We start from the raw sequence: 20711 nt of genomic DNA on the forward strand, positions 1-20711 counted from the left end.
TCGGCCCGGTGCCAACAAAAAAAATTAAAAATTAAAACTGTAGCCTTCCCACATTCGTTTACCGTTACTATTACGGAGCAACTGACCTTCCTTTTTCCTTCTCTCTTCCTTCTTCTCGCTAGCTCCAAGGTTAGCCCCTTGCCTGTCATCTTTTCCCACCCTTGTCCCCTGTTCCTCGTCACGACATACCCAAATACTTGTTTCTTTACCGTACCCTCGAACAACCTTCTCTTCTCCTTCATTTCTCCATCTCCTCTTCTCAGCTCCTCGGGGCTTCTCAACTCCTCAACCTGTCACAACCTGTCACAACTATATCACATACGATACAGCCCTGGATCAATACTGTTCAGACGTCAGAGGCCTCAACATGAACCTCCTCTCTCACTAAGCCTCGACGCCGAACGACTTCTCTCTTCTCTCTCTCACACACACTCTCTCCTCAACCTATGGCTGGTGCGCCCTCTATGGTACTTGTTCACGGTTTCAACCGGCGCTGAACCGTTTGCGCAACGGAGAACTTGACCTGCCACCGGTAGGGCAGCATTTTCTCTGCCGCCCCACGACCGCGAGTCGAGTCTCAAGGAACATCTTTAGCTGTTGCTTTCTCACCCGGCATGACACCATGACGCACCCATCACCCACCACGCACGGTCCAGATCCGCCGCCGGGTGTGGCATGCGCAACGAGGTCAGCGGCGCCATTACCGGAAGCGCGACCGATGACGGCAACCACATCAACGGCGGCGGTACAGCCCGAGATGTACGATGACGCTGCCGCCGCCTTGGCACACGGCCCGGCCGACGGGTCTGCACCCCGTACGGCAAGAATACCACGGACAGTCGCTCTGCCACCTCCCTCTGCATTGAGACAGACACCATCCTCTTTATCGCCTTCGCCGTCACCATCACCATCACTGCAACCAAATACATTGCATCCGTTGATGTTTTCTACAGCAGCCAGCGCCGAGCCGTCCACCGTTACGTCCACCTCTCATGCGCCTATGCTTTCCCTTGCCCGGTTTAGCTTCGTCGAGCTCCTCGACGTCGACCCGCGCCCGACCTTTGTGGTGTCTTTGGATCCAAATAGTCCCGCTGTCGTATACGTCAACCCGGCGCTGGCCAGCGTACCAACACTGCGCGATATCGTCTCGGCACCGCGCGCCAACCATGCCGCCATATGGGACGGCCTTTCGACGTCCACCGTCTCCGCCCTGCCAGCTGTCGCACACCTGGACCATTTGTGGACACGGGCCGTACTCGGCACCGGGCCCGCCCGCTATGTCGTAATTAGCGCCAACCAGCTGGGACCAACATCCGAGGAAAGAGCGATTGCCGCTCCTGCCTCACCACCAGCGCCGGCCGCGACTGCCGTTTCTACCGCAACCTCACTTGCCTCGCCAGTCGCGCCGGTCGCGCCTGCCATAACACGCACCGACATCAACACAACAAAACCCGTGACCGTCTCCACACAGCCGCCGCCCCCAACACGGCCATTGTTCACCCGCTCCAGATCCACGCCAGTAACAACGCCCACAACAACGCCGACGATCACAATCGACAAGCAGACATTGCAGCCACCGCCTGAGCCGCCGACACCGCCCGCGTCGGCTGTCTTCTCGCCTCCAGAAGAGGACTCAGGTTTGGGTCCCGCCGCGGGCAAGCCCAAGGCCGGCTTCGATAGAGATGTGCCCGAACAGAGCCTTGCCGCGTCTGGTAACATGTTTGCGGAGAACTCGCCCTCTGCCTTTCCGTCCGAGTACATCCTCCAGTTCGGGGCCATTACGGACTTTATGCCTGTTGGCATGTCCGTCTTTGACGCTGCTGGCAACGTTTCGTTCGCCAACGGTGCCTGGCACCATATTATGGGCTGTACGCCCCCGCCCTCGGCACCAAATACTGCGAATTCTGAGGGCATGGTAATGAACCGGGCTCAGTTCTTAGCCTGTGTCGTTGAGGACGACCAGGACGCCGTGCGGTGTTTCTTTGCACAGGCGGCGAGCGGTCCGAACCGGACTTTGGGTTTTCGGGTGAAGAAGCGCGACCAGCAAGCTACTGCAGCCACCACGGCAACGACAACAACAACAGCAACAGCCACTTCTTTCCCGCCACCGCCTCTGGTATCATCAACGCCTACCAAGGGTTTACCACCGAGAGCAGAAGAGGACGTCTTGGTTATCAAAACGCCGCATAAGTCGGCCTCTCTTCTCAGCGTGGCGAGCACCAAGCCGTCAACGCCGGCTCGGGCAACAACGCCGACCACCGCAACTGAAGCCACAACAGCAAACACAGCTAATGCCACGGCCACCGCCGCTGTGCTGCGCGACGCGCGAGATCCGCCCATCCGGCGCAACAGCCTAGCACCGTCATCGATACACGAAAAAGAGCAGCACCGCAGCAGCCGCGTCTTGGCGACCGCCCACTCCGAAACTGACAGCGAAGGCCGACTCGTGCGCACCCTCGTCTGCTTACGCGACATCACCGAGCACCAGACTATTGCCGAGGCGGCCGACCGCCACGCCCAACAGGCCAACAACCTCCGCCGCATGGCCGAGTTTGCCACTGTGGGCATGTACGACATGGACATTACCGGCCGCCTGCGCGGCGCCAACCGAGTGTTTTACGACATGTGTGGACTGGAGCGGCGTGCTGGTGACGAGGACAGCGGGATCGACGACGAGCAGGACGACGAGGTCACCCATCCTTGGCTCAAGTGCGTCGTCCCGGAGGACCAGCCGTTAGTCCAGCGCTGTCTCGACCGCCTTGTGAGTGCAGCGAGCCACAGCAGCAGCTTAAGCAGTGGCAGCGGAAGCGGTGTCTGGGACATTCCCGAGGGTTCTTCGCCCGCCGACACCACCAGCCACTTTGCCAACCGTGGCGACGCAGAGACCGACCACCAGACCGTCGAGGTGCGTTTCAAGAAGCCCTGGACCGCCGACGACAGCGCGGGGGGCCGCATCGTTGCGCCACGCTGGGTCGAGGCCTCGTTCCTGCCTGTCAGGGACTCAGACGGCAGAGTCCAGTCTGTTACTGGCTGTCTCAGCGACATTTCGCTGCGGCGCTGGCAGCTGGAACGCGAGCGCCAGGTCAAGGAGGAAGCCATAGAGTCCAAACGCCAGCAAGAGAACTTTGTCGACATCACGTCGCATGAGATCCGCAACCCACTGACGGTCATCATGCACTGCGGCGACGCCGTTCTCGAGTGTTTGACGAGACTGCGTGACGATGTGCGCGCCTTCGCCGGCCCTGTGTCCGACCCGCGCCAGCGCGCTCTGGCCATGCTCGAGGACGGCATTGACTATGCGGAAATCATTGTCGGCTCTGCTCTGCACCAAAAATCCATTGTCGATGACATCCTGACCATGTCCAAGCTGGACTCGGACCTGCTCGCCGTGACGCCCGTCACCGTCGACCCCATTGAGATTGTGCGCTCCACGCTCAAGATGTTCGAGGTCCAAGCCCGGCAGCAGAATATTCAGCTGCGCATGTCTGTGGATGATTCATACTACCGCGAACTGCCGGCCTCGGCTCTGTTCCCGACCACGAGCCCCCCTTTGTCTTCTTCTCGTGTGGGGGGCTCACCGCCGGTTGGATCTACGACCCCCGCCGCCACCCCATTCCTTGTGCTCGACCCGTCTCGCGTCAAGCAGATCCTCATCAACCTCCTCACCAACGCGCTCAAGTTCACCCAGATTGTCGACATCCGTGAGGTCACTACAACAATTGGCGTGTCACGCACCCGGCCCACGGACGACCTGTGCCACGTCGCCTTTGTGCCCCCGCAGGCCGATAACAAGCTGGCGCCTGCGTACAACTATCCTGGCGGCGGCGCCAATGTTGGGACGCAGTACGCTGCCGCCCCCAGCACCCCGGCCTCGCCGACGTCTCCGACGTCTGTATCGTCCGCTCCCGCCGCCGCCCACTCCCGATCGCCCATGGGAGAGTCTGTCTTCCTCATCTTTGAGGTCAAAGACACTGGCGAGGGCCTCACCAAGGAGGGCATGGAGTCGCTCTTCCAAAAGTTCGTCCAAGCCGAGTCCAACACACACATCAAGCACGGCGGATCGGGCCTGGGCCTGTTTATCAGCAAGCGTCTCGCTGAAATTCAAAACGGCGCCATTGGCGTCGCGTCGACGCCCGGGGTGGGCTCAACCTTTGCCTTTTACATTGAGGCCTACATCCCACCGCCCACCGCCGTCCCCGAGATTTTGTCGCCTGGCGAAGCCGCCAAGATTGCTCTGGCCGCGGGCCTTGGCAGCGTCACTGGTAACCTGACAGCAACGGCTCCGACCCCGACTGCAACGCCTGCCCCAAATGAAGATCCCTGCACGTCCTTGGTGTCTGAATCACCCCGCCCTACATCGAGTAGGTCCAAGAACGACCTTCCGCTGCTGGATAGGAACAGCATCGACGACACGGCCAACGCTATGGACATTACCAAGTCGCAGAAGCCATTCGTCACTGCCACCGCAGCAGCACCATCGACAACGAACCCCCCCGCCGCGCTACCGACAAAAGAAGGAAGTATCGATGTCGTCGGTCAGCTGGCCTCCGTGCCCACCAGACCACCCGAGATCCGCGGCGTCCTGCTCGTCGAAGACAATATGGTCAACCAGAAGGTCACCCGGCGCTACTTTGAAAAGAGCGGCTTCCATGTGCAGGTCGCGGCCAACGGCCTTGAGGCCATGGACATTATCAAGGCGTCGGACCGCCGCGTGCCCGGCTCCTACCCGATCTCGGTTGTGCTCATGGACATGGAGATGCCCGTGCAGGATGGCTTGACCTGTACACGTCACATCCGCGCCCTCGAGGCGGCAGGCACCTTTGCGGGGGGCCGAATACCCGTGCTCATGATTACTGGCAACGCGCGGCCCGAGCAGATTGCCGACGCACGTGCGGCCGGCTGCGACGATGTCGTGGTGAAGCCGTTCCAGATGCACCTGCTGTTTGAGCACATCAAGCTGGTGATGCGGACTCTGTGGGAGGCAGATGTCCGGGCACTGCAAACTACCGCCGGAAAGGCGGGTGATGACACCGATACCCACGACCTTCAGGGGAGCATGCCAACATCTCGTACTGCGCCATCGACCACCGCTCTCAAGAAGCCTTCGAAAAAGGACAACGTCGAGCAGCTGGATGAAGGCGTCGTCCTACGTCGCCAGAATAGTAACCAGCGTTGATGAGGGCGGTGGCCTGCTCTCTCTCCCATTTTCTTGCCTTGACAATTTCTTTTTCGTCGAGATTTCTCACTTATATTCTGTTTATATCCCCTTCTGGCATTTACATATATCGCAGGACAATAAGAAGGGCCCTATCCAAATATGGGAGAAGTAAAAAATATCATGGATACGTGCAGTGGCGTTGTTTTGTCTTGTTTTGTTCTTATCATCTTACCTCTTTTTTTTGGTATTCATATTTGTATCTTAGCGGTACTCGGGACCTGGCGTTTCTCGGCCTTCCTTGTTGCATGGCTGCGACCTTTTGTTTGACACGAATATTATGAATTGATTAATGTTTAAAACAAAACTGCAGACAAGCCTCCTTTTGTCCTCGTCCGTACAGTTATGCTGTTCAACTGTCTCGCCATAAACGCCGGTGTAGATGATACCCCGCCTATATATTAGTTGTTCTGTGGCATGATGAATGCGCAGTCTTTGTGATGTTTTGGTTTCGGCCCTTGTTTGGCCGACGCTCCTCCTCTACTCCTCCTTCAAAGCCGGCGGCGACCCGGCCGCAAACAGGTTCACGTACACGCCCCACACGATGCCCGCCAGGCCGCCCACGAGGTTGCGCGTCGCCACGTCCGGTACCAGCGCAAAGTTGCCCAGGCTCACCCACGGCCAGAAGCGCCAGCCGGCCTTCATAAACGGAACAAAGTCCGTGCGGACGCGGTTCACGACAGCGGTGCCCACGAGGCTGGCAGCCGTTGCCGGTGCCGTGGCCGTTGCCGAGAACTGGCCCTGCGTTACGAGCACGTCCCACGCGGCCATAAAGGAACAAAACAAAAAGGTGTTGACGCTCGAGCCGAGCGACTGGTCCAGCAGGGTCTTGGCGATTGTGTTTTTAATGTTGAGCGACTCTTTGGGCTGCTTATCGCTTTTGTCTTTGCTGGCAGGGGCCTTGCGCGACCCGGGAAGCGAGCTCTCGAGGAAGGTTTGCCTATGGTGCGAGAGCTGTTTAGAGGAATGCTGCACAAACGTAGACGCTGGCAGTTCTGTACATTGACAAGAGTTGTCAACGTACATAGGGGCACATACCAGAGAACGTTTGGCGGTGTCATGACGAAAGCAAAGACAACGAACTTGATGATCGCCTCCACGTCAAAAGCAGACGCCAGCGGAGTCTGTCGGGGACTTAGCCGTGCGATTCGGTCATGATATTTTCACCACAAAAGAAAGGGAGCTGACCTTATTCTGGTAGGCGGCTAGCAGCTGCGCAATTAGGCTGGATACCACGCTCATCACAACCGCCTGGATTGTGATGGGCAGCAAGGGTGGCGTGGCCATGATGTCTGTGTGCTAACACTCGAAAAGACGCGGAACATCCGAAGAGGAGTGAGGATAGACAAAAAACAGAGAAGACAAGAGAAAATAAAAACCCGGTTGAGAGATAGCGGTCTGGGTTGATGTGCGGCGGGGTTGGTTATAGATTAAGCTTAACAGCTGCGATATGAACAGCCGCGCGCGACGATGTCGGAGACATTGACATGTGCGGATAGGCGGGGATTGAATGAAATTGGGAGGCTGCGGAAGAGAGGTGAAAATAAAGAAAAGTGAGAGATTGGATTTTGTTATTTCCCGGCAAGCATTGGCAAATTCGGCAAGAGCACTTTTGACGTGTTGGCGTTTATCCTGCGTTAGGTACGCAAGTCCGTCAGTCAGATGGGGCAGGAACAGAGCTGCGTGCGCCAAGCAAGGGAAAGAGCGAAGCAACGTGGGTGAGTGGAACGCACCGCCAAGCCAAATGACTGTGAGAGGAGGAAGGAGCCGGCCCGGCGCACCGACCACTGACTAGTGCTGTATCCTACTAGAATGGCAGCTGAGTTCAAGAGGACGACAACGGGGAACAGCGCCATTGACGTTAAAGAATAGGTTTAAATTCTCTAAATATATATTAAATACATGTTAAATAAATATAGTTGTTATCAGTGTTTGTGTCTCGCGTGCTTTCAGGATGGCTGGCAAGTCATTAATACAAACAATACTGGCCATTGAGGCCATTTGCAATTTCACTCCTGAGCGACGGGATATTAATGATGAGGGCAAAGGAAGACTGCTGGAAGCATTGCATCGGTTTGGGTCATAGCGGACTCGTCTGGTCGCTGTGTCCGCATCGTTTGTTAGGTGCATGGGCAGCGTACGAATGATGACAACTGAAATATCTACAGAAACTTTTATTATTTTTCCATTGCGACTTTCGAAGCCCGAGATCGGGCCAGCTCCCAAAACACAGAAGCTTGCTTTATATGATACACAAGGAGCTAAAACAAGAGGGAAAAAATGAAGGAAATAGACCAAAAAGAAAAGAAAAGAAAGAGAAAGACAAGGGAGAGAAAGAAAAGACAAATAAAAATAAAACAAATCCAGGGGAACACGTACGCCGTATGTAATGTCGTTGAATGCCTCTGCCAGTCTGGCGGCCCCGCACAGACACCCATTCCCGACCCGATCGCCCAACCGCCTGTATGTCTAGCCACATGCCCATCCATCTCTCGTCTAGTCCCGTAAACGGATGAACTTGTTCGCCGATTGGCGTCTCTCACCCTGTGCCATTCACCGTTTTCACCGCTTACGCGCGGCTGAGGATCCACATAAGCAGCAACTGGACAGCGTACGAGTAGAAAAAGAGGAACTGCGTGCGCTGGTTGCGCTTGGCGCGCGTGTCCGTCTGCATGGGCCGGCTGTCGGCCGAGCTCTCGGGGAGAAGGACGTACTTGAGGGAGCGCATCTACAAAACGAGTTAGAGAAAGGAGACACTGGGCGACTGCCGTGGGACGTGGTACATACCAAAAACAGCGAGTTCGCCAAAAAGGTGTAGAGGAACAGCGACCAGCCGATCCAGCCGCCGGTGCCCTTGCCGCCATTGACCAGCTCGGCCACGGCAATGGTGGCAATGACGCCGACAAACTTGTAGCCTGAGTAGGCCACGAGGTCGAGCAGCTGCGACGTGTTGGAGATGCTCAGCAGGTAGCATCCGAGCTTGAGGCCGAGGATCTCAACGCCAACGACGGCCAGCGCCACCGAGGCCGTGTAGCCCAGCAGCTCGGGCTGGAACTGGCCGCGCAGACCGGCGACGAGCGTGGACAGCAAAATGTACGTGACAACCGACATGACGGGGATGTACATGTCCGGGCTGTTGATGTCGTCGCGCGGGGGCAGGTACCAGCCCTCCTGGCCGGCGGGGCCGACGGTCTGCTTGCGCGACCAAGGCTTGTGGCGCCAGGGGAACAGCACGAGGAACAGCTTGCTGATCACGTACGAGTTGGACACGTTGAAGTAGTGTTTCAGCACACTGACATTAACATAGCGGTTGATCTTGACAGGTTAGACATGGAACGGCAAGACGGAGGGGAAAATGGGAAAATGGGAAAATGGGAAAATGGACAAAGGAAAAAGGGACAACAAGAGAAACCGGCCTACATTCTGCTCAACGTATTCTTGCCCTTGCCGGAGCGCGGTGTGCGAGAGCTGCGCGGCCACCTGCGCGGTCGGATCGTTCATAAACTGACCGTACTGCCCAAACATGTTGCCCATGGGGAAGCTACCACCCTGCTGCTGCTGGTGTGGCTGCTGCTGTTGCTGTTGCTGCTGGTACGGACTGCCATAGGTCTGAGGCTGTGGTTGCGACGACGTCGGCGGCGGTGGCGACCGCAGCTGCGGCACCGTCGACACATGCTGGGGAACGGGGTGGTGAAGTGGGGGCGACTGCCCGTACGCGGGACGCTGCATGGCCGTGATGGGTGTGGGGAGAGCCGATGGAGGAAGGGGAAATGCTCTCGAGAGTTTCTTGAGACAAGGTCGATGCCACAAAAAGGAGGCGGCGATGTCCCGTCGTCGAGTGGTCAGAGTGCGCTCGGGCAGGTCGTCGGTGACAGTGTGCCCGTTGTCGGACAAGCGAATCACCGTCGAATGCGTCACGAACAAAAGGCTAGCAGAGGTGGTCGCGTGTGGGTTATGTGGTGTCGACGTTGTCGCAATATGTCGTCTTTCGTTTCATTTGGTTACGGCTACTTCTAGCTCTAGGCAGGTGCCATTGGGAGAAGCAGCTGCTCTTCTTGTTGTTAGCGTGCTGCTGCCACAAATGCCCCCACAAGGCCCACCAGGAAGCTTCGCCCCTGCCTTACAACCCTGAGAGGACCTTCCCAAAGTTCCCAAGGCCGGCTAAACTATTTTTCCGTACTGTGCCCCTTATCGCATAGGCGCATGCTCTTATCGCATCAGATCGCCAGCACCTGCAGGGTTCTAGGCTGTGCTTGTAGAGGCCATTTTGACGATTTCCACATACATTGCTCTGCGCATCTGCTGTTGTCCAATACCTCACTTCCGGCATCCGAGACCGCGCATACTCTCGCCGGGCCTCCTTCGTGTGGCATTGTATTTATTTTCTCGCCCCGCTAAGCGTTGCGGTACGAATCCGAATTCGCTTGTTTTTTAATTTATTTTTTTCTCATCTTTCTTTTCTCCTTTCGACTCTTTCTTCTCGCCATCGTCACCTCTGCCTCCCGACCTTGCCTGTTCCGACTTTCCCCTTTCGCCCTCGTTCCTACATGCACCGCCAACATGTTGGACAGCTTTGAGATCATCACCACATCGGGCGTCGTCCTGTGGTCGCGCAGTTACGCCTTTGTCAGCCCCTCCATCGTCAACCGCTTTATTACCGACGTCTTCATCGAGGAGGCCACCACTGCCGGCACCAAGGAAGACCTCGCCTCGGCCGTCGCGGGCGGAAGTAGTAGCAGCCATGCGCCCTTCCTGACCGACCAGTACGCCGTCAAGTGGGCCTTTGCCAAGGACCTGGGCATTATTTTTGTTGCTGTCTACAAATCCTTGCTGCACCTCTCGTGGATCGACAAGCTTGTTGACAACATCAAGACGCTCTTTGTCAAGCTCTATGGCGACCAGCTGACCCGGCCCAATACCACGATTGTCGAGTGCGCGCGCTTCGACGACTACTTCGACCAGCAGCTCAACGAACTCGAAGGCAGCGGTACGGCTGCGTCTGCGTCTGCGTCTGCGTCTCTGATGAACGAAAAATCGCAATCGACAATACACGTGGCGTCAGCAGCAGCCGACTTGCCCGACTCGACTCCCACCATCAGCCCGTCCCACTCGCGACCTTCGACACCGGGCGGCACCAGCGGCCTCGGCGGCGGCGGCGGACTGCAGGCCGGCCATGGCGCGACAACATCCGCACAGCCTAGCCCGCTGAGCAACCTGTCGCGGCGGGCGCGCAAGGCGCAAAACGCAGCAGCAGCAGCAGGCGGGGCCAGCGGCGGCGGCAGTGCTGTGCAGTCGAGCGACGAGGCGGCGACTGTGCGGAAACACCAGAAAGACAACAAGACAACGTCCAAGACGGCCAAGAAGGGCCGCAAGTGGGGCGCGGACGGCCAGGCCGAGGACGATGACGACATCCAGCTGGACTACTCGATTGTCGACCTTCCAAAGGGCGGCAGGAACGACGCTGACGGCACCACAACAGAGCGGCCGGCGCTCGAGCAGGTGGACGCATCGACGTGGGGCAAGACAGCCAAGGGCGGCAAGTTTGTGCTCAAGGACCTGGACGACGAGGTGCGCTCGATCCTGGCAAGTGCGGACGCGGATGCGTCCAGCAGCAAGGCGGCGTCCTCGGCTGCCGCAGCGGCCAGCAGCGGCCTCGTGGGCTCGAGCCTCAGCACGATTGGCGGCCTGTTCCGCAACGTCGTGGGCGGCAAGACGCTGACCAAGGCGGACCTGGACAAAACGATGAAGGGCATGGAGGAGCACCTGCTGCGGAAGAACGTGGCCCGCGAGGCGGCCGTGCGCCTCTGCGAGAGCGTCGAGGCCGCGCTGCTGGGCACCAAGACGGGCAGCTTCGAGAGCATCAACGCGCGCGTCAAGACGGCGCTCGAGGCCGCCCTGACAAAAATGCTGACGCCCACCTCGTCGCTGGACCTGCTGCGCGAAATCGACGCCGTCACACGCCCCGGCGCGACGTCGCTGCGCGCGGCGCGGCCCTACGTCATGTCCATTGTGGGCGTCAACGGCGTGGGCAAGTCGACCAACCTGTCCAAGATTTGCTTCTTCTTGCTGCAGAACCGCTACAAGGTGCTGATTGCGGCCGGTGACACCTTCCGGTCCGGCGCCGTCGAGCAGCTGGCCGTGCACGTGCGCAACCTGACGGAGCTCACGGCGCGCGAGGGCGGGCAGGTCGAGCTGTACCAAAAGGGATACGGTAAGGACGCGGCCGCCGTGGCCAAGGACGCCGTGACGTATGCGGGACAGCACGGTTTCGACGTTGTTTTGATCGACACCGCCGGCCGCCGCCACAACGACCAGCGGCTCATGTCGTCGCTGGAAAAGTTTGCCAAGTTTGCGCAGCCCGACAAGATCCTCATGGTCGGCGAGGCGCTTGTGGGCACGGACTCGGTGGCCCAGGCGCGCAGCTTCAACCAGGCGTTTGGCAGCGTGCGCAGCCTCGACGGCTTCATCATCTCCAAGTGCGACACCGTCGGCAGCATGGTGGGCACGCTCGTCAGCCTGGTGCACGCGACCAACGTGCCCATCCTGTTTGTCGGCGTCGGCCAGCACTACTCGGACCTGCGCAACTTTTCCGTCTCGTGGGCCGTGGAGCGTCTGCTGAGCAACGATTAGAGACGATGAGAGACGATGAGAGACGATGAGAGGCTGTGTCGAGGTTGGGTAGCAGCCCGTATTAGATTTGCGCAACCTGCAATGAAATACCTTTTTGAATTATCGTTCCTATGCATAAATTGCGCAATGGCAGCTCTGGTCTGCAGCACGTTATGCGTTCTAATACATTAATAGTTCACTGGCTCACTGGATCACTGGGCATTTTCTCGTCTCATTGGTATAATGCAGCGGATGAGGGTAATCAATTTCATGGTTCTATATGACGCTAAATTGTGGTTTGTTTGTGTCGCTTCGTAGGTGCCGCTGCTTATGTGTCGCTCTCTCTGAACTCCACGCAATTGCTGGATGTCAACTTCCAGAGCAAACAAATGGAGTACATACCTAACTCCCGTCTCACCGTCTTTTTAAACCTCTTTACTCACCCCAACACCTTTACAGTTCCGTCTTGCCACCCGACGTTTCGGGCAGCACCTTGTGCAAAAAGGCCTCGACGTCGTCCAGCTCCTGGGGTGTGGCCGTGTGCGGCATCTGGTACTCCTTCCACTCGATCGGGTAGCCCAGCTGCGCCAGCTTGTCCTTGGACATGCGGCCCAGCTGGAAGGGCAGCACAGGGTCGAGGGTGCCGTGGCACATAATGATGGGCGTCTGGGCGTTCGCGCTGACGGCGGGTGCCTTGGGCAGGTACGTCGACTCCAGCTTGAGGGTCAGCGGCAGGTAGGTGGACATACCGACGATGCCGGCCAGCTTGACGGGGCTGGTGAGGCCCGAGAAGAGCGCGACGGCACCGCCCTGCGAGAAGCCGCCAAGGACAATGCGGCTGGCGGGAATGCCGCTGTCGACTTCCTGCTGGACAAGCTGGCGGAAGTAGTCGCGGCTCTCGAGCATGCCGGCCTCATCCTCGTTTTCGCGGAGCAAATCAGCCGAGCCGCCAAGGGCAGCCTGTCCGGCGTTAGTTGGGTTCATAACTCATCCGGTCGCGATTGTTGCGTTTGCCGGACACAGCTACGGAGTACTTACAATGTCGTACCAGCCCGGCATCCGGTGGCCCATGTTGACGGTAATGGGGATGGCGGGCGCGTGCGGCAGGATAAACTTGACCTCGTCCAGGCGCTGCCGGCGGCGCCAGTTCTCGACGGCCGAGGCCCAGCCATGGCCCGAATCGCCCAGGCCGTGTGCAAAGATCACCGTCGCCGTGTGCCGCGGGCCCGCCGCGGGGAACACAAGGGGGGCCAACCGGGACATTGTCGTCGCAGGGTGGTGGAAGAGAGGTGGACGGGGCTCGAAGCAAAGGGGGGGAGCGGGTTGACTGGATGAGATCTGCGCAGAAACGAGAGTATGGTGCGGTGAAAAGGCAGAGCGTATTGATCAACAAAGAGACCCCTGAGATCGCGGCTTCCGTTGCGAACCGCCTGCAGTACTGCCGAAGCCCCACCTTGGTCCGCCAGGGCAAGCCCGCCCCGGAGCACGACTTACCTAATATATGACTAATCTGTCAAGATACCCGCCACCTCAATTTGGCGGCTATCAAACCGCCTGCAGCGCGTGGAATCTCTAATGGTACGCCAGCACGGAGCACGGCGTGTAGCTTTGTCAATCGTCCCCATCTCGACGCCGGACATTGAAACCGTCCCCTCTGTACGCTCGCTCTCGTCTTCCCGCTCTTTATTCAGGGGACCGTACAGCCCTCGCTGGGTTCGCACGAAAGCGCGAAAGCATGCGACAGCGGCCACAATGAGCTCCGGTGCCGCCAAATCCGCCGCCGCGGCCGCGGTGCCGATGGCGGCGATGCCCGCGACGCCGAATCACCATGCGACAGTGAATGCGAGTGCCGGCACGGCCACAGAACCGATGGCAGGGGCAAATACACACGCAGAGGGGGGCGCGAATGCAGACGACTCCTTTGTGGGCCACACCCCCAGCGCCACGGCGCCGCCGATGGCAGCAACGCAGGTCTACCCGGACGGGTTTCCCGGCTTCGGCCCCGAAGTGCTGCCGCCCGAGGCCGTGTACCACTCGCGCGAGGACGCGTACAAGGCGATCAACGCGTTGGCGGCTGCGCACGGCTACGCATTTATCACATCGCGGTCGTTCCAGACGTCGGGCGGCCTGACGACGGCCATGTACTCGTGCGACCGCTCGGGCCGCGGGCGCGATCCAAACCGCGTCATGAAGCGCCAGCGGGCGGCGTCGCGGCGGACGGACTGCCACTTTTCCGTGTACGTCAAGGAGCGGCGCGACGGGCTGTGGCAGGTGCGGCACCGCACGGGCGCGCAGTTTTCGGTGCACAACCACGCGCCCAGCGAAGACGTCTTTGCGCACCGCGTGCACCGGTCGCTGGACGCGGACCAGAAGGACAGCATCGACGTGCTGTTGCAGATGGACATGAAGATGAAGCAGATTGTCACCTTTTTACGCCTCAAGTACCGCAAGAACGTCGGCGCGCGCGACGTGTCCAACTACATTGCGAGCGCGCGGCGCGCCAAGCTGCTGGCCCAGCCGCAGCATCCCGAGCAGACGGCCCGTGCCGCGAAGGAGCAGGCGTCGCTCGAGCAGCAGACGCTCGAGCAGGAAAAGGAAGACCTGCTGCTCGAGGAGGAGCTGCGCGAACAGCTCGGCAAAGAGCTGCAGCAGACGGCCGGCGGCAGCGGCGCCCAGGACTTTTTCGGGTAGTCCATGACGGCGGCGAGTAATGGCAGCCAAGCTTGGTGCCGCGCCCCGATTGATGTCCGCGCTGGTGTCCGGAGCTATTGTTAATGACGGTGTTGGTATGAAGTGTGTCGTGTTTTGCGTTTACTGTATGTTATCCTGTTCGATTACTGTATACCCGTTGGCCGGCCGCTGCGAGAACGCCGCCTTGCGTTTCCTTAATGAATTGTATTTTTGTGTTTACTGTAAGGACAAATGCGATGAGTATGGTACTCTGGGAGCGAATACCGCCTTGTTCAGAGTAATCAACTCCCTCTGTTACGAGGCAAGAGACGAGACCATTTTCAGGCCACGATTGAGGACTCATAACCATTCAAATGGTAGTATATTTGTAAAATTGTCTATATACATTGAAGGGAAAGAAAGAAAAAAGTGCAAAAAGACAAAACTAAATGGTCCCGGAGGGGCTCGAACCCTCGACTTTCGCATTGGATTTCTTTTGCAGGAAATATTAGTACGATGCGCTAACCAACTGCACCACGGAACCGCTCAATTGGCGGAAACAGGCCCTGATGGGCGAAGACGGCGCTTCCGAGGGCTTAGGTAGGAAGAGCACCGGGTGGAAAAAGTAAGCGTAATGCCATGAGATGATGTAAGAATAGAAACCATCGATGGATATTGCCGTTTATTTATTGATTGTCTTTGTGTTCTTGTCATCCAAAAAACAGAGGAAATTACAGCACCAGTTGCGTCCGGGTCGTCTGCGAGATGATGGCTTTGCTCAGTTCTGCATCGGAACAAAATGAATGGATAGATGAGTGTCCTTTTTACATAAGGGAGAACAAAATATTACAAAAACAGAGAAACCATATAAAATTACCAAGTAAAGTAACACCTCATGACAGCCAGACGATAATTAAACAAAGACTATTAAGTGACTCTGCGTCACCTTGTTTTTCCCCATGTCCTGGACGTGAAGGATGTAGGGATCTCTCTGTAGACAGTATGAATTTTGTCCCGACTAGGCCTGGCTTCTCATAGCCACTTGGGACAATAAGTCGGCGTTGCGAACATCTTCAGCCCGGCCAAGGGGGTGGCAACTGTTTAACTCGTGTCTTTCGTCTGAGATCCAATTGTGACTGATTTCTGCGCCATTTTGCCTCTATCCACACGGACTTGTCTATCCAATCTTACCTTTTACATTCTTGTTCTCATGGCTCTCTGCCAGTCTCGTTTGCTTCTCCTCGTCCTGTCTCACGTTGACAGTCTCGATGACTTGCCTGTGATCCCGTGTTTGCAGTGCCTCCAGCTCGGGTTGTATCTGAATTTGTAGCGCAAGTGAGACCAGCCTATCACGGCCTCAACTCGGTGCGCCCATGTGTCCATCCTGTCTATCGTGTTTGTTTGCTCCTCGCCCCTGTTTGGCGCCTCCAACTCGGGTTTTCCCTCCGCATGCTGTGCTGTCCCCCTTTCTCGTGTCCTCCGTCTTAACTTGGCACACGCCTATACTTTTCTCTATTCTTTTTTGTTTTTCGTCTGGGTTGCCCCTTTTTCATTTTCTCCTTTTTTTGCCGGACCTGCAGCTTGCCAATGAACAAACTGCCCTTTCTCCCATACTCGCTTCGTGCGACGTTGGCGGACGATAAAGGCTTGTATCAGGTTGTATGTGTACTACCACACTCATTAAAGAGCAGTGTACGGGCAGAGGAAAAAAAAAGCAAGGCAGATAAGGGCAAGTTACTGGCAGTAACTGTGGTAGGGTGTATTCTCGTCTTGGGCCTATTCATTTTTGTTTTGTTCCTATTCTCCTCCTCGTTCCCTCTCTCTTTCTCTCTTTGTTCGTATCGTTTATAGTCTATCCTCTCATATCTTCTTCCTCCACCCTTCTGTGCTCCAACCTCGTCTTGATTAACCGTATCCTCCTCTTCTTGTACACCGTTACCTCAAATCTTCCCTCACGGCCGAGGACTCGTTTTGATGTGCTCCCACTTGTCTCTTCTGCGTCTTGTCTCGACTGCAGAAAACCCGTCCTCGTCCTCTTTTCTTCTCGTTGTGCCATTTCGTGTCTTAGCCGAGCAGAGAGTGAAACGGGTGCGAAATATGGAGTATCACTGCCCCTCTTTTGGGATGAGGGCGGATGCGGCTGGCCGAGTCGTCTTATGGCCGCACACGTGCTTGTCGATTGCATGAGATGTCTGCTTTGTTTACAAACAGCAATACTATTGATACAGTACGATGCACGTCGTAGTGAAGCAATTCAACTAATTATGAAATTATGAAGGAGAGCCAAACATGAAGATTTCGGCTCAACTGGTACCTGGACTTGAAAATGATCGAGGATCTAAAAAAAAAAGGAAAAAAAAAACTCGGAAACTGCACAACGGCTTGTACGACCAGACCATTTCCCGTCTGTGCTACCATGCACTGCCCTGCAACCCATATATTCGCCTGTGATTTTCGTCTTGCCTCCCTGGCCCTTTATTTCCGCAACAATGTTCCTGGTCGAGCAGGGCACATATCCCTCGTAGGCAATCTCTCCTTTCCTTTCTCTGCCCCTGCACACACATACAGATCTCGGGATGGTGGCAAGCGAACCCTGGCGTGGCACAAAGGCAGCAAGAGACAGAGGGTGCACACAAATTTTCACCATTGCGTGGTACAGACAAGAGCCAAGCAATACAGCCAAGAGAGGAGTGGAAGGGAAAAGAGACACCAAACGTGAGGAATGTTTCCAGACCAACAAAAAAAGACGGCTATAACGTATCGCCTCAACTCCCTCCGCTGCATCCAGTCCCTATTTTAATGAATAGGACAAGAAGGAGAGGCGGCGCCACATGCGGTCGACGACTGTCAAGGATCACAGGTTTTCTTGGATGTCGAAGCAGTTGATCAATAAGAGCCAAGAAGAGCGTGGGCCACCCTGTAGAGACATCCGTCGCGGTTCACCTGAATATACTGCAGATGCAGGCCAGAACTCTCGGCATGTATGCATCCTATGTATGCCATGTTGATGGTGCCTCCACGTCCCGTTAACTCCGTCTGCCATTCTGTTGTTCCACCTTGTGCCTGTATCTTTCCTGTTGTTGGTCTCCTATCTCGTCTTGGTTATTTCCTTTTGTCGTCGCACCCTCCACTCTTTATGTCTCTTTCCCCTTTCTTCGGCTCTCCTGATTGACTCTCCTGGTGCAGTACCTATAATTCTCGTTTCTCTGCAGCGTTTTTCATCGTTCCCCTGGTACGCCTGTTTAACTTGTTGTCTTTTACCTTGTCTTTCTGTTTCCTTGTTTCTTTCTCTTCATCTTTGCCCCCATTTCATCTTCTCCATCTTTTTCTTATTTACTTTCAAGAATCATAAGAGAGGACACCAACATCTTTCCTTTGTCCCCCCCTGTTCATATTTTCTTCTTATTTCCTTGATTTTCTTTTCTTTCCCTCTCTCCCCTCGCTCTAATTCAAAACATGTCGAGTTTCCACGGAAAAGAATCGGTGCGCTTGCCGTCAACCGACGACGAAGCCATCTGCTCCACATCTCCATCGGCCTCGACCACAACCATGATCACAGCCGCTGCCTCGACGTCCTCGACCTCGGCAGCTACAGACCAAGCTGTCCACAGCCAGCAACCGAAACAGAGCCAGGGCCAGAAACAGAGCCAGAACGAAAAAGAAAACACAGTCACCGTCTACGAGACGGACGAGTCAAGCCGCATGCAGAATATTGAGCCCATGGAGGTGGAGGCCGACGGCGACCAAACAGGAGCACGCCGGCAAGAAGCCAAGGCGCCAGTATGTTGTGTATTTTCCACTCCGTGCCGTAGCACAACGCTAACTTCCCAACCGATGAACAGCGCTCGGTTTATGGCCCTCGTGGGCATGGCGTTTCTGTGGACAAGCGCCCAGATTCCCGTCTACTTCTGGGGCGGCATCCCGCCCATTGTCTATGGCGATCTTGGCGGCGTCGACCGCTGGATTTGGCTCATCACGGCCAACTTGCTGGCCTCGGCCGCCGTCTGCCCCTTTGTCGGTGCCCTGTCCGACCTCATGGGCCGTCGCTATGTCGCCTTGCTCGGCTGCGGCCTTGTCGTCGTCGGCCAGCTCGTCTGCGCCTTTGCCCACAACATGAACTCGTTTATTGGTTGGTCCTCACTCCTTCCTCCCGTTTTGTGTTGTGTTACACATTTCATTGCCCCGGACTGACCAAAACAGCCGGTATGGCCGTCTCGGGCGTCGGCGCCGGCATTAACGAGCTGACCGCCCTGGCCGGCACCGCCGAAATCGCGCCCACCAGCCAGCGCGGCAAGTACATTGGCTTCCTCATCCTCACCATCCTGCCCTTTTGCCCGGCCGTCCTCTGGGCCAATCTCATCGCCACTGACGCCGGCTGGCGCTTTGTCGGTGTCCTGACCGCCGTCTACTCCTTTGCCGGCCTGCTCGTCCTCGCCGTCTTCTACCACCCACCGCCCCGTGCCAACAGCGCCGGCTTCCACTCCTGGCGCAGTGAGATTCTGCCGCGCATCGACGTCGTCGGCGGCGTCTTATCCATTGGCGGCATTGTCCTTTTGGTCGCCGGCCTGCTCTGGGGCGGCTACCAGTATGCCTGGTCGAGCGCCCACGTCTTGGCACCCCTGATTATTGGCGTTGCGCTGCTGGTTGCCTTTGCCTTTTGGCAGTCCCGCTTCGCGCCCTACCCCATGGTGCCACGCCGCCTCGTCGGCCCTCACCACGAAGGTGCCACCGGCCCACCGCCCCGCACACGCACCATGTGGCTGGCCCTCGTCATCACCTTTGTGTCCGGCGCCAACTTCTTCTCCGTCCTCATGCTGTGGCCCTCGCAGGCCTACAACATGTACGGCCACGATCCCGTCGGCGTCGGCCTGCGCGGCCTGCCCTTTGCCCTGTCTGTCCTCATCGGCTGCATCATCTCGCTCGCCATCCTGACCCGCTGGCGCGGCGGCAACCGCTGGCTGCTCTTTGGCGCCAGCGTTGTCATGACGGCCGGCTGCGGCTCGCTGGCCGCCGCCACGCTCGACAACCTTGCCGCCGTCTATGTCATCTTGGTCCTTGCCGGTCTCGGTGTCGGCGGCATCGTCGTTCCCGCATCACTCGTCGCCATGGTTATCTGCCCCGAGGACCTGATTGCCACGGCCACGGCCATCACCTTGGCTGTCCGCGTCGTGGGCGGCGCCGTCGGCTACTGCGTCTACTACAACGTCTTCTTGCACGAGCTGGTACCGCGCCTCGAGTCCGAGCTGATTGGCACTGTCCTCCAGGGCGTGCAGAGCGCCGCAGCCGCGTCGCCGACGGGCTCCACGGGCGTCACCAACGTGACGGCCTTGATTAGCCAGGTCATTATGCTGACGGCCACGTCCCAGACGGAAGTCATTGCCGGTCTCGAGGGCATCGGCGGGCCCGATTCGGCCTTATATCACTCAATCATAACCGCCGGCCAGCAGGCGTACGCCGGTGCCTACCCGTTCGTGTATTATATCAGCATCGGCTTCGGCGTCATCTCCATGATTGCCAGTCTGTTCATGGACGACATTGGCATGTACATGGATGACCACATCTCCGTGGTCATTTGAGCGAATTCAACGTTGTGCTTTGCGGTGGCATACAATCAGAGGAACCGTGTGGTCAGCAGCTACCTTGTTGGTCGGTCTGTCGGTCGGTCGGTCGTTATTGTAATCTTCTGCCTCGTGTTGTTGGAGGATGGGGGGCGGAGGGCAGGATCCATTTTGCGTTTTAAACCTTAACGAGCAACAAATTAGCTAAGACAAGCTAGTCAATAATCACTAATAATGTTGACAGGGCGAGACAAGAAGCAATGTACATCGAACGTAGTTGACATACTTTGGCCCAAAGGATCGTAGTGTTCAAATAGGCTTGTTGTTTTTGAAGTCGACGTGGTATGTTTGTGTCTGTCAAATTGGTGTGCTTTATTCCAATAATTTCAAATTCTCCCATCCATGTGCAACCTTTGTTCGCTATATGCTATTATATCCAAAATATAAAAAGGCAATCGAATCCGTTCCAAAATCTATCCCGCAAAAGTAAATAAAGCAATCTTGAGAGATCCAAAACAGGGCCAACAAAAAGAAAAATTCAAAAACGGGGGCGCCAAAGTAATGAGCGTGTACGAGAAGCCGCACCAACTTTCCGTTCTTTGCAACGGAGTGCAACCATAGACACCGATAAAAATACAACCCGGCCGTATTCGTTCGTA

At 56.9% G+C, this 20711-nt stretch overlaps 8 protein-coding genes and 1 non-coding gene across 9 annotated transcripts; 5 read left to right on the forward strand and 4 right to left on the reverse strand.

Moving 5' to 3' along the window:
• Nucleotides 1-622: 622 nt before the first annotated feature.
• SPSK_02935 (uncharacterized protein) lies at nt 623-5176 on the forward strand (the record flags this gene model as incomplete). Its single annotated transcript, XM_016729783.1, has 1 exon — nt 623-5176. The coding sequence occupies one exon, from the start codon at nt 623-625 to the stop codon at nt 5174-5176; it is 4554 nt and encodes a 1517-aa protein (XP_016585393.1).
• A 519-nt stretch (nt 5177-5695) lies between these two features.
• On the reverse strand, nt 5696-6502 carry SPSK_03579 (integral membrane protein, Mpv17/PMP22 family; the record flags this gene model as incomplete). Its single annotated transcript, XM_016730416.1, has 3 exons — nt 5696-6155; nt 6254-6339; nt 6404-6502. The coding sequence occupies 3 exons, from the start codon at nt 6500-6502 to the stop codon at nt 5696-5698; spliced, it is 645 nt and encodes a 214-aa protein (XP_016585394.1).
• Nucleotides 6503-7784: 1282 nt separating this feature from the next.
• SPSK_10521 (protein transporter YIF1) lies at nt 7785-8944 on the reverse strand (the record flags this gene model as incomplete). The annotated part of the gene is made up of 3 exons (XM_016736900.1): nt 7785-7943; nt 8003-8530; nt 8636-8944. The coding sequence occupies 3 exons, from the start codon at nt 8942-8944 to the stop codon at nt 7785-7787; spliced, it is 996 nt and encodes a 331-aa protein (XP_016585395.1).
• An 831-nt stretch (nt 8945-9775) lies between these two features.
• On the forward strand, nt 9776-11845 carry SPSK_03152 (signal recognition particle receptor subunit alpha; the record flags this gene model as incomplete). Its single annotated transcript, XM_016729993.1, has 1 exon — nt 9776-11845. One exon carries the CDS (start codon nt 9776-9778, stop codon nt 11843-11845), a length of 2070 nt encoding a protein of 689 aa, XP_016585396.1.
• Nucleotides 11846-12277: 432 nt separating this feature from the next.
• Nucleotides 12278-13087, reverse strand: SPSK_03578 (uncharacterized protein; the record flags this gene model as incomplete). The annotated part of the gene is made up of 2 exons (XM_016730415.1): nt 12278-12784; nt 12863-13087. 2 exons carry the CDS (start codon nt 13085-13087, stop codon nt 12278-12280), a joined length of 732 nt encoding a protein of 243 aa, XP_016585397.1.
• Nucleotides 13088-13576: 489 nt separating this feature from the next.
• SPSK_03533 (uncharacterized protein) lies at nt 13577-14515 on the forward strand (the record flags this gene model as incomplete). Its single annotated transcript, XM_016730371.1, has 1 exon — nt 13577-14515. One exon carries the CDS (start codon nt 13577-13579, stop codon nt 14513-14515), a length of 939 nt encoding a protein of 312 aa, XP_016585398.1.
• Nucleotides 14516-14944: 429 nt separating this feature from the next.
• On the reverse strand, nt 14945-15038 carry SPSK_11286. Its single transcript has one exon. It is a non-coding gene; the product is annotated as a tRNA-Ile (tRNA).
• A 2912-nt stretch (nt 15039-17950) lies between these two features.
• Nucleotides 17951-18685, forward strand: SPSK_03610 (uncharacterized protein; the record flags this gene model as incomplete). Its single annotated transcript, XM_016730447.1, has 1 exon — nt 17951-18685. The coding sequence occupies one exon, from the start codon at nt 17951-17953 to the stop codon at nt 18683-18685; it is 735 nt and encodes a 244-aa protein (XP_016585399.1).
• A 14-nt stretch (nt 18686-18699) lies between these two features.
• SPSK_03374 (MFS drug efflux pump) lies at nt 18700-20070 on the forward strand (the record flags this gene model as incomplete). The annotated part of the gene is made up of 1 exon (XM_016730212.1): nt 18700-20070. The coding sequence occupies one exon, from the start codon at nt 18700-18702 to the stop codon at nt 20068-20070; it is 1371 nt and encodes a 456-aa protein (XP_016585400.1).
• Nucleotides 20071-20711: the final 641 nt, after the last annotated feature.

This window comes from Sporothrix schenckii, assembly GCF_000961545.1.
Source record: "Sporothrix schenckii 1099-18 chromosome Unknown Cont47, whole genome shotgun sequence".
Classification (NCBI taxonomy): Eukaryota; Fungi; Ascomycota; class Sordariomycetes; order Ophiostomatales; family Ophiostomataceae; genus Sporothrix; species Sporothrix schenckii.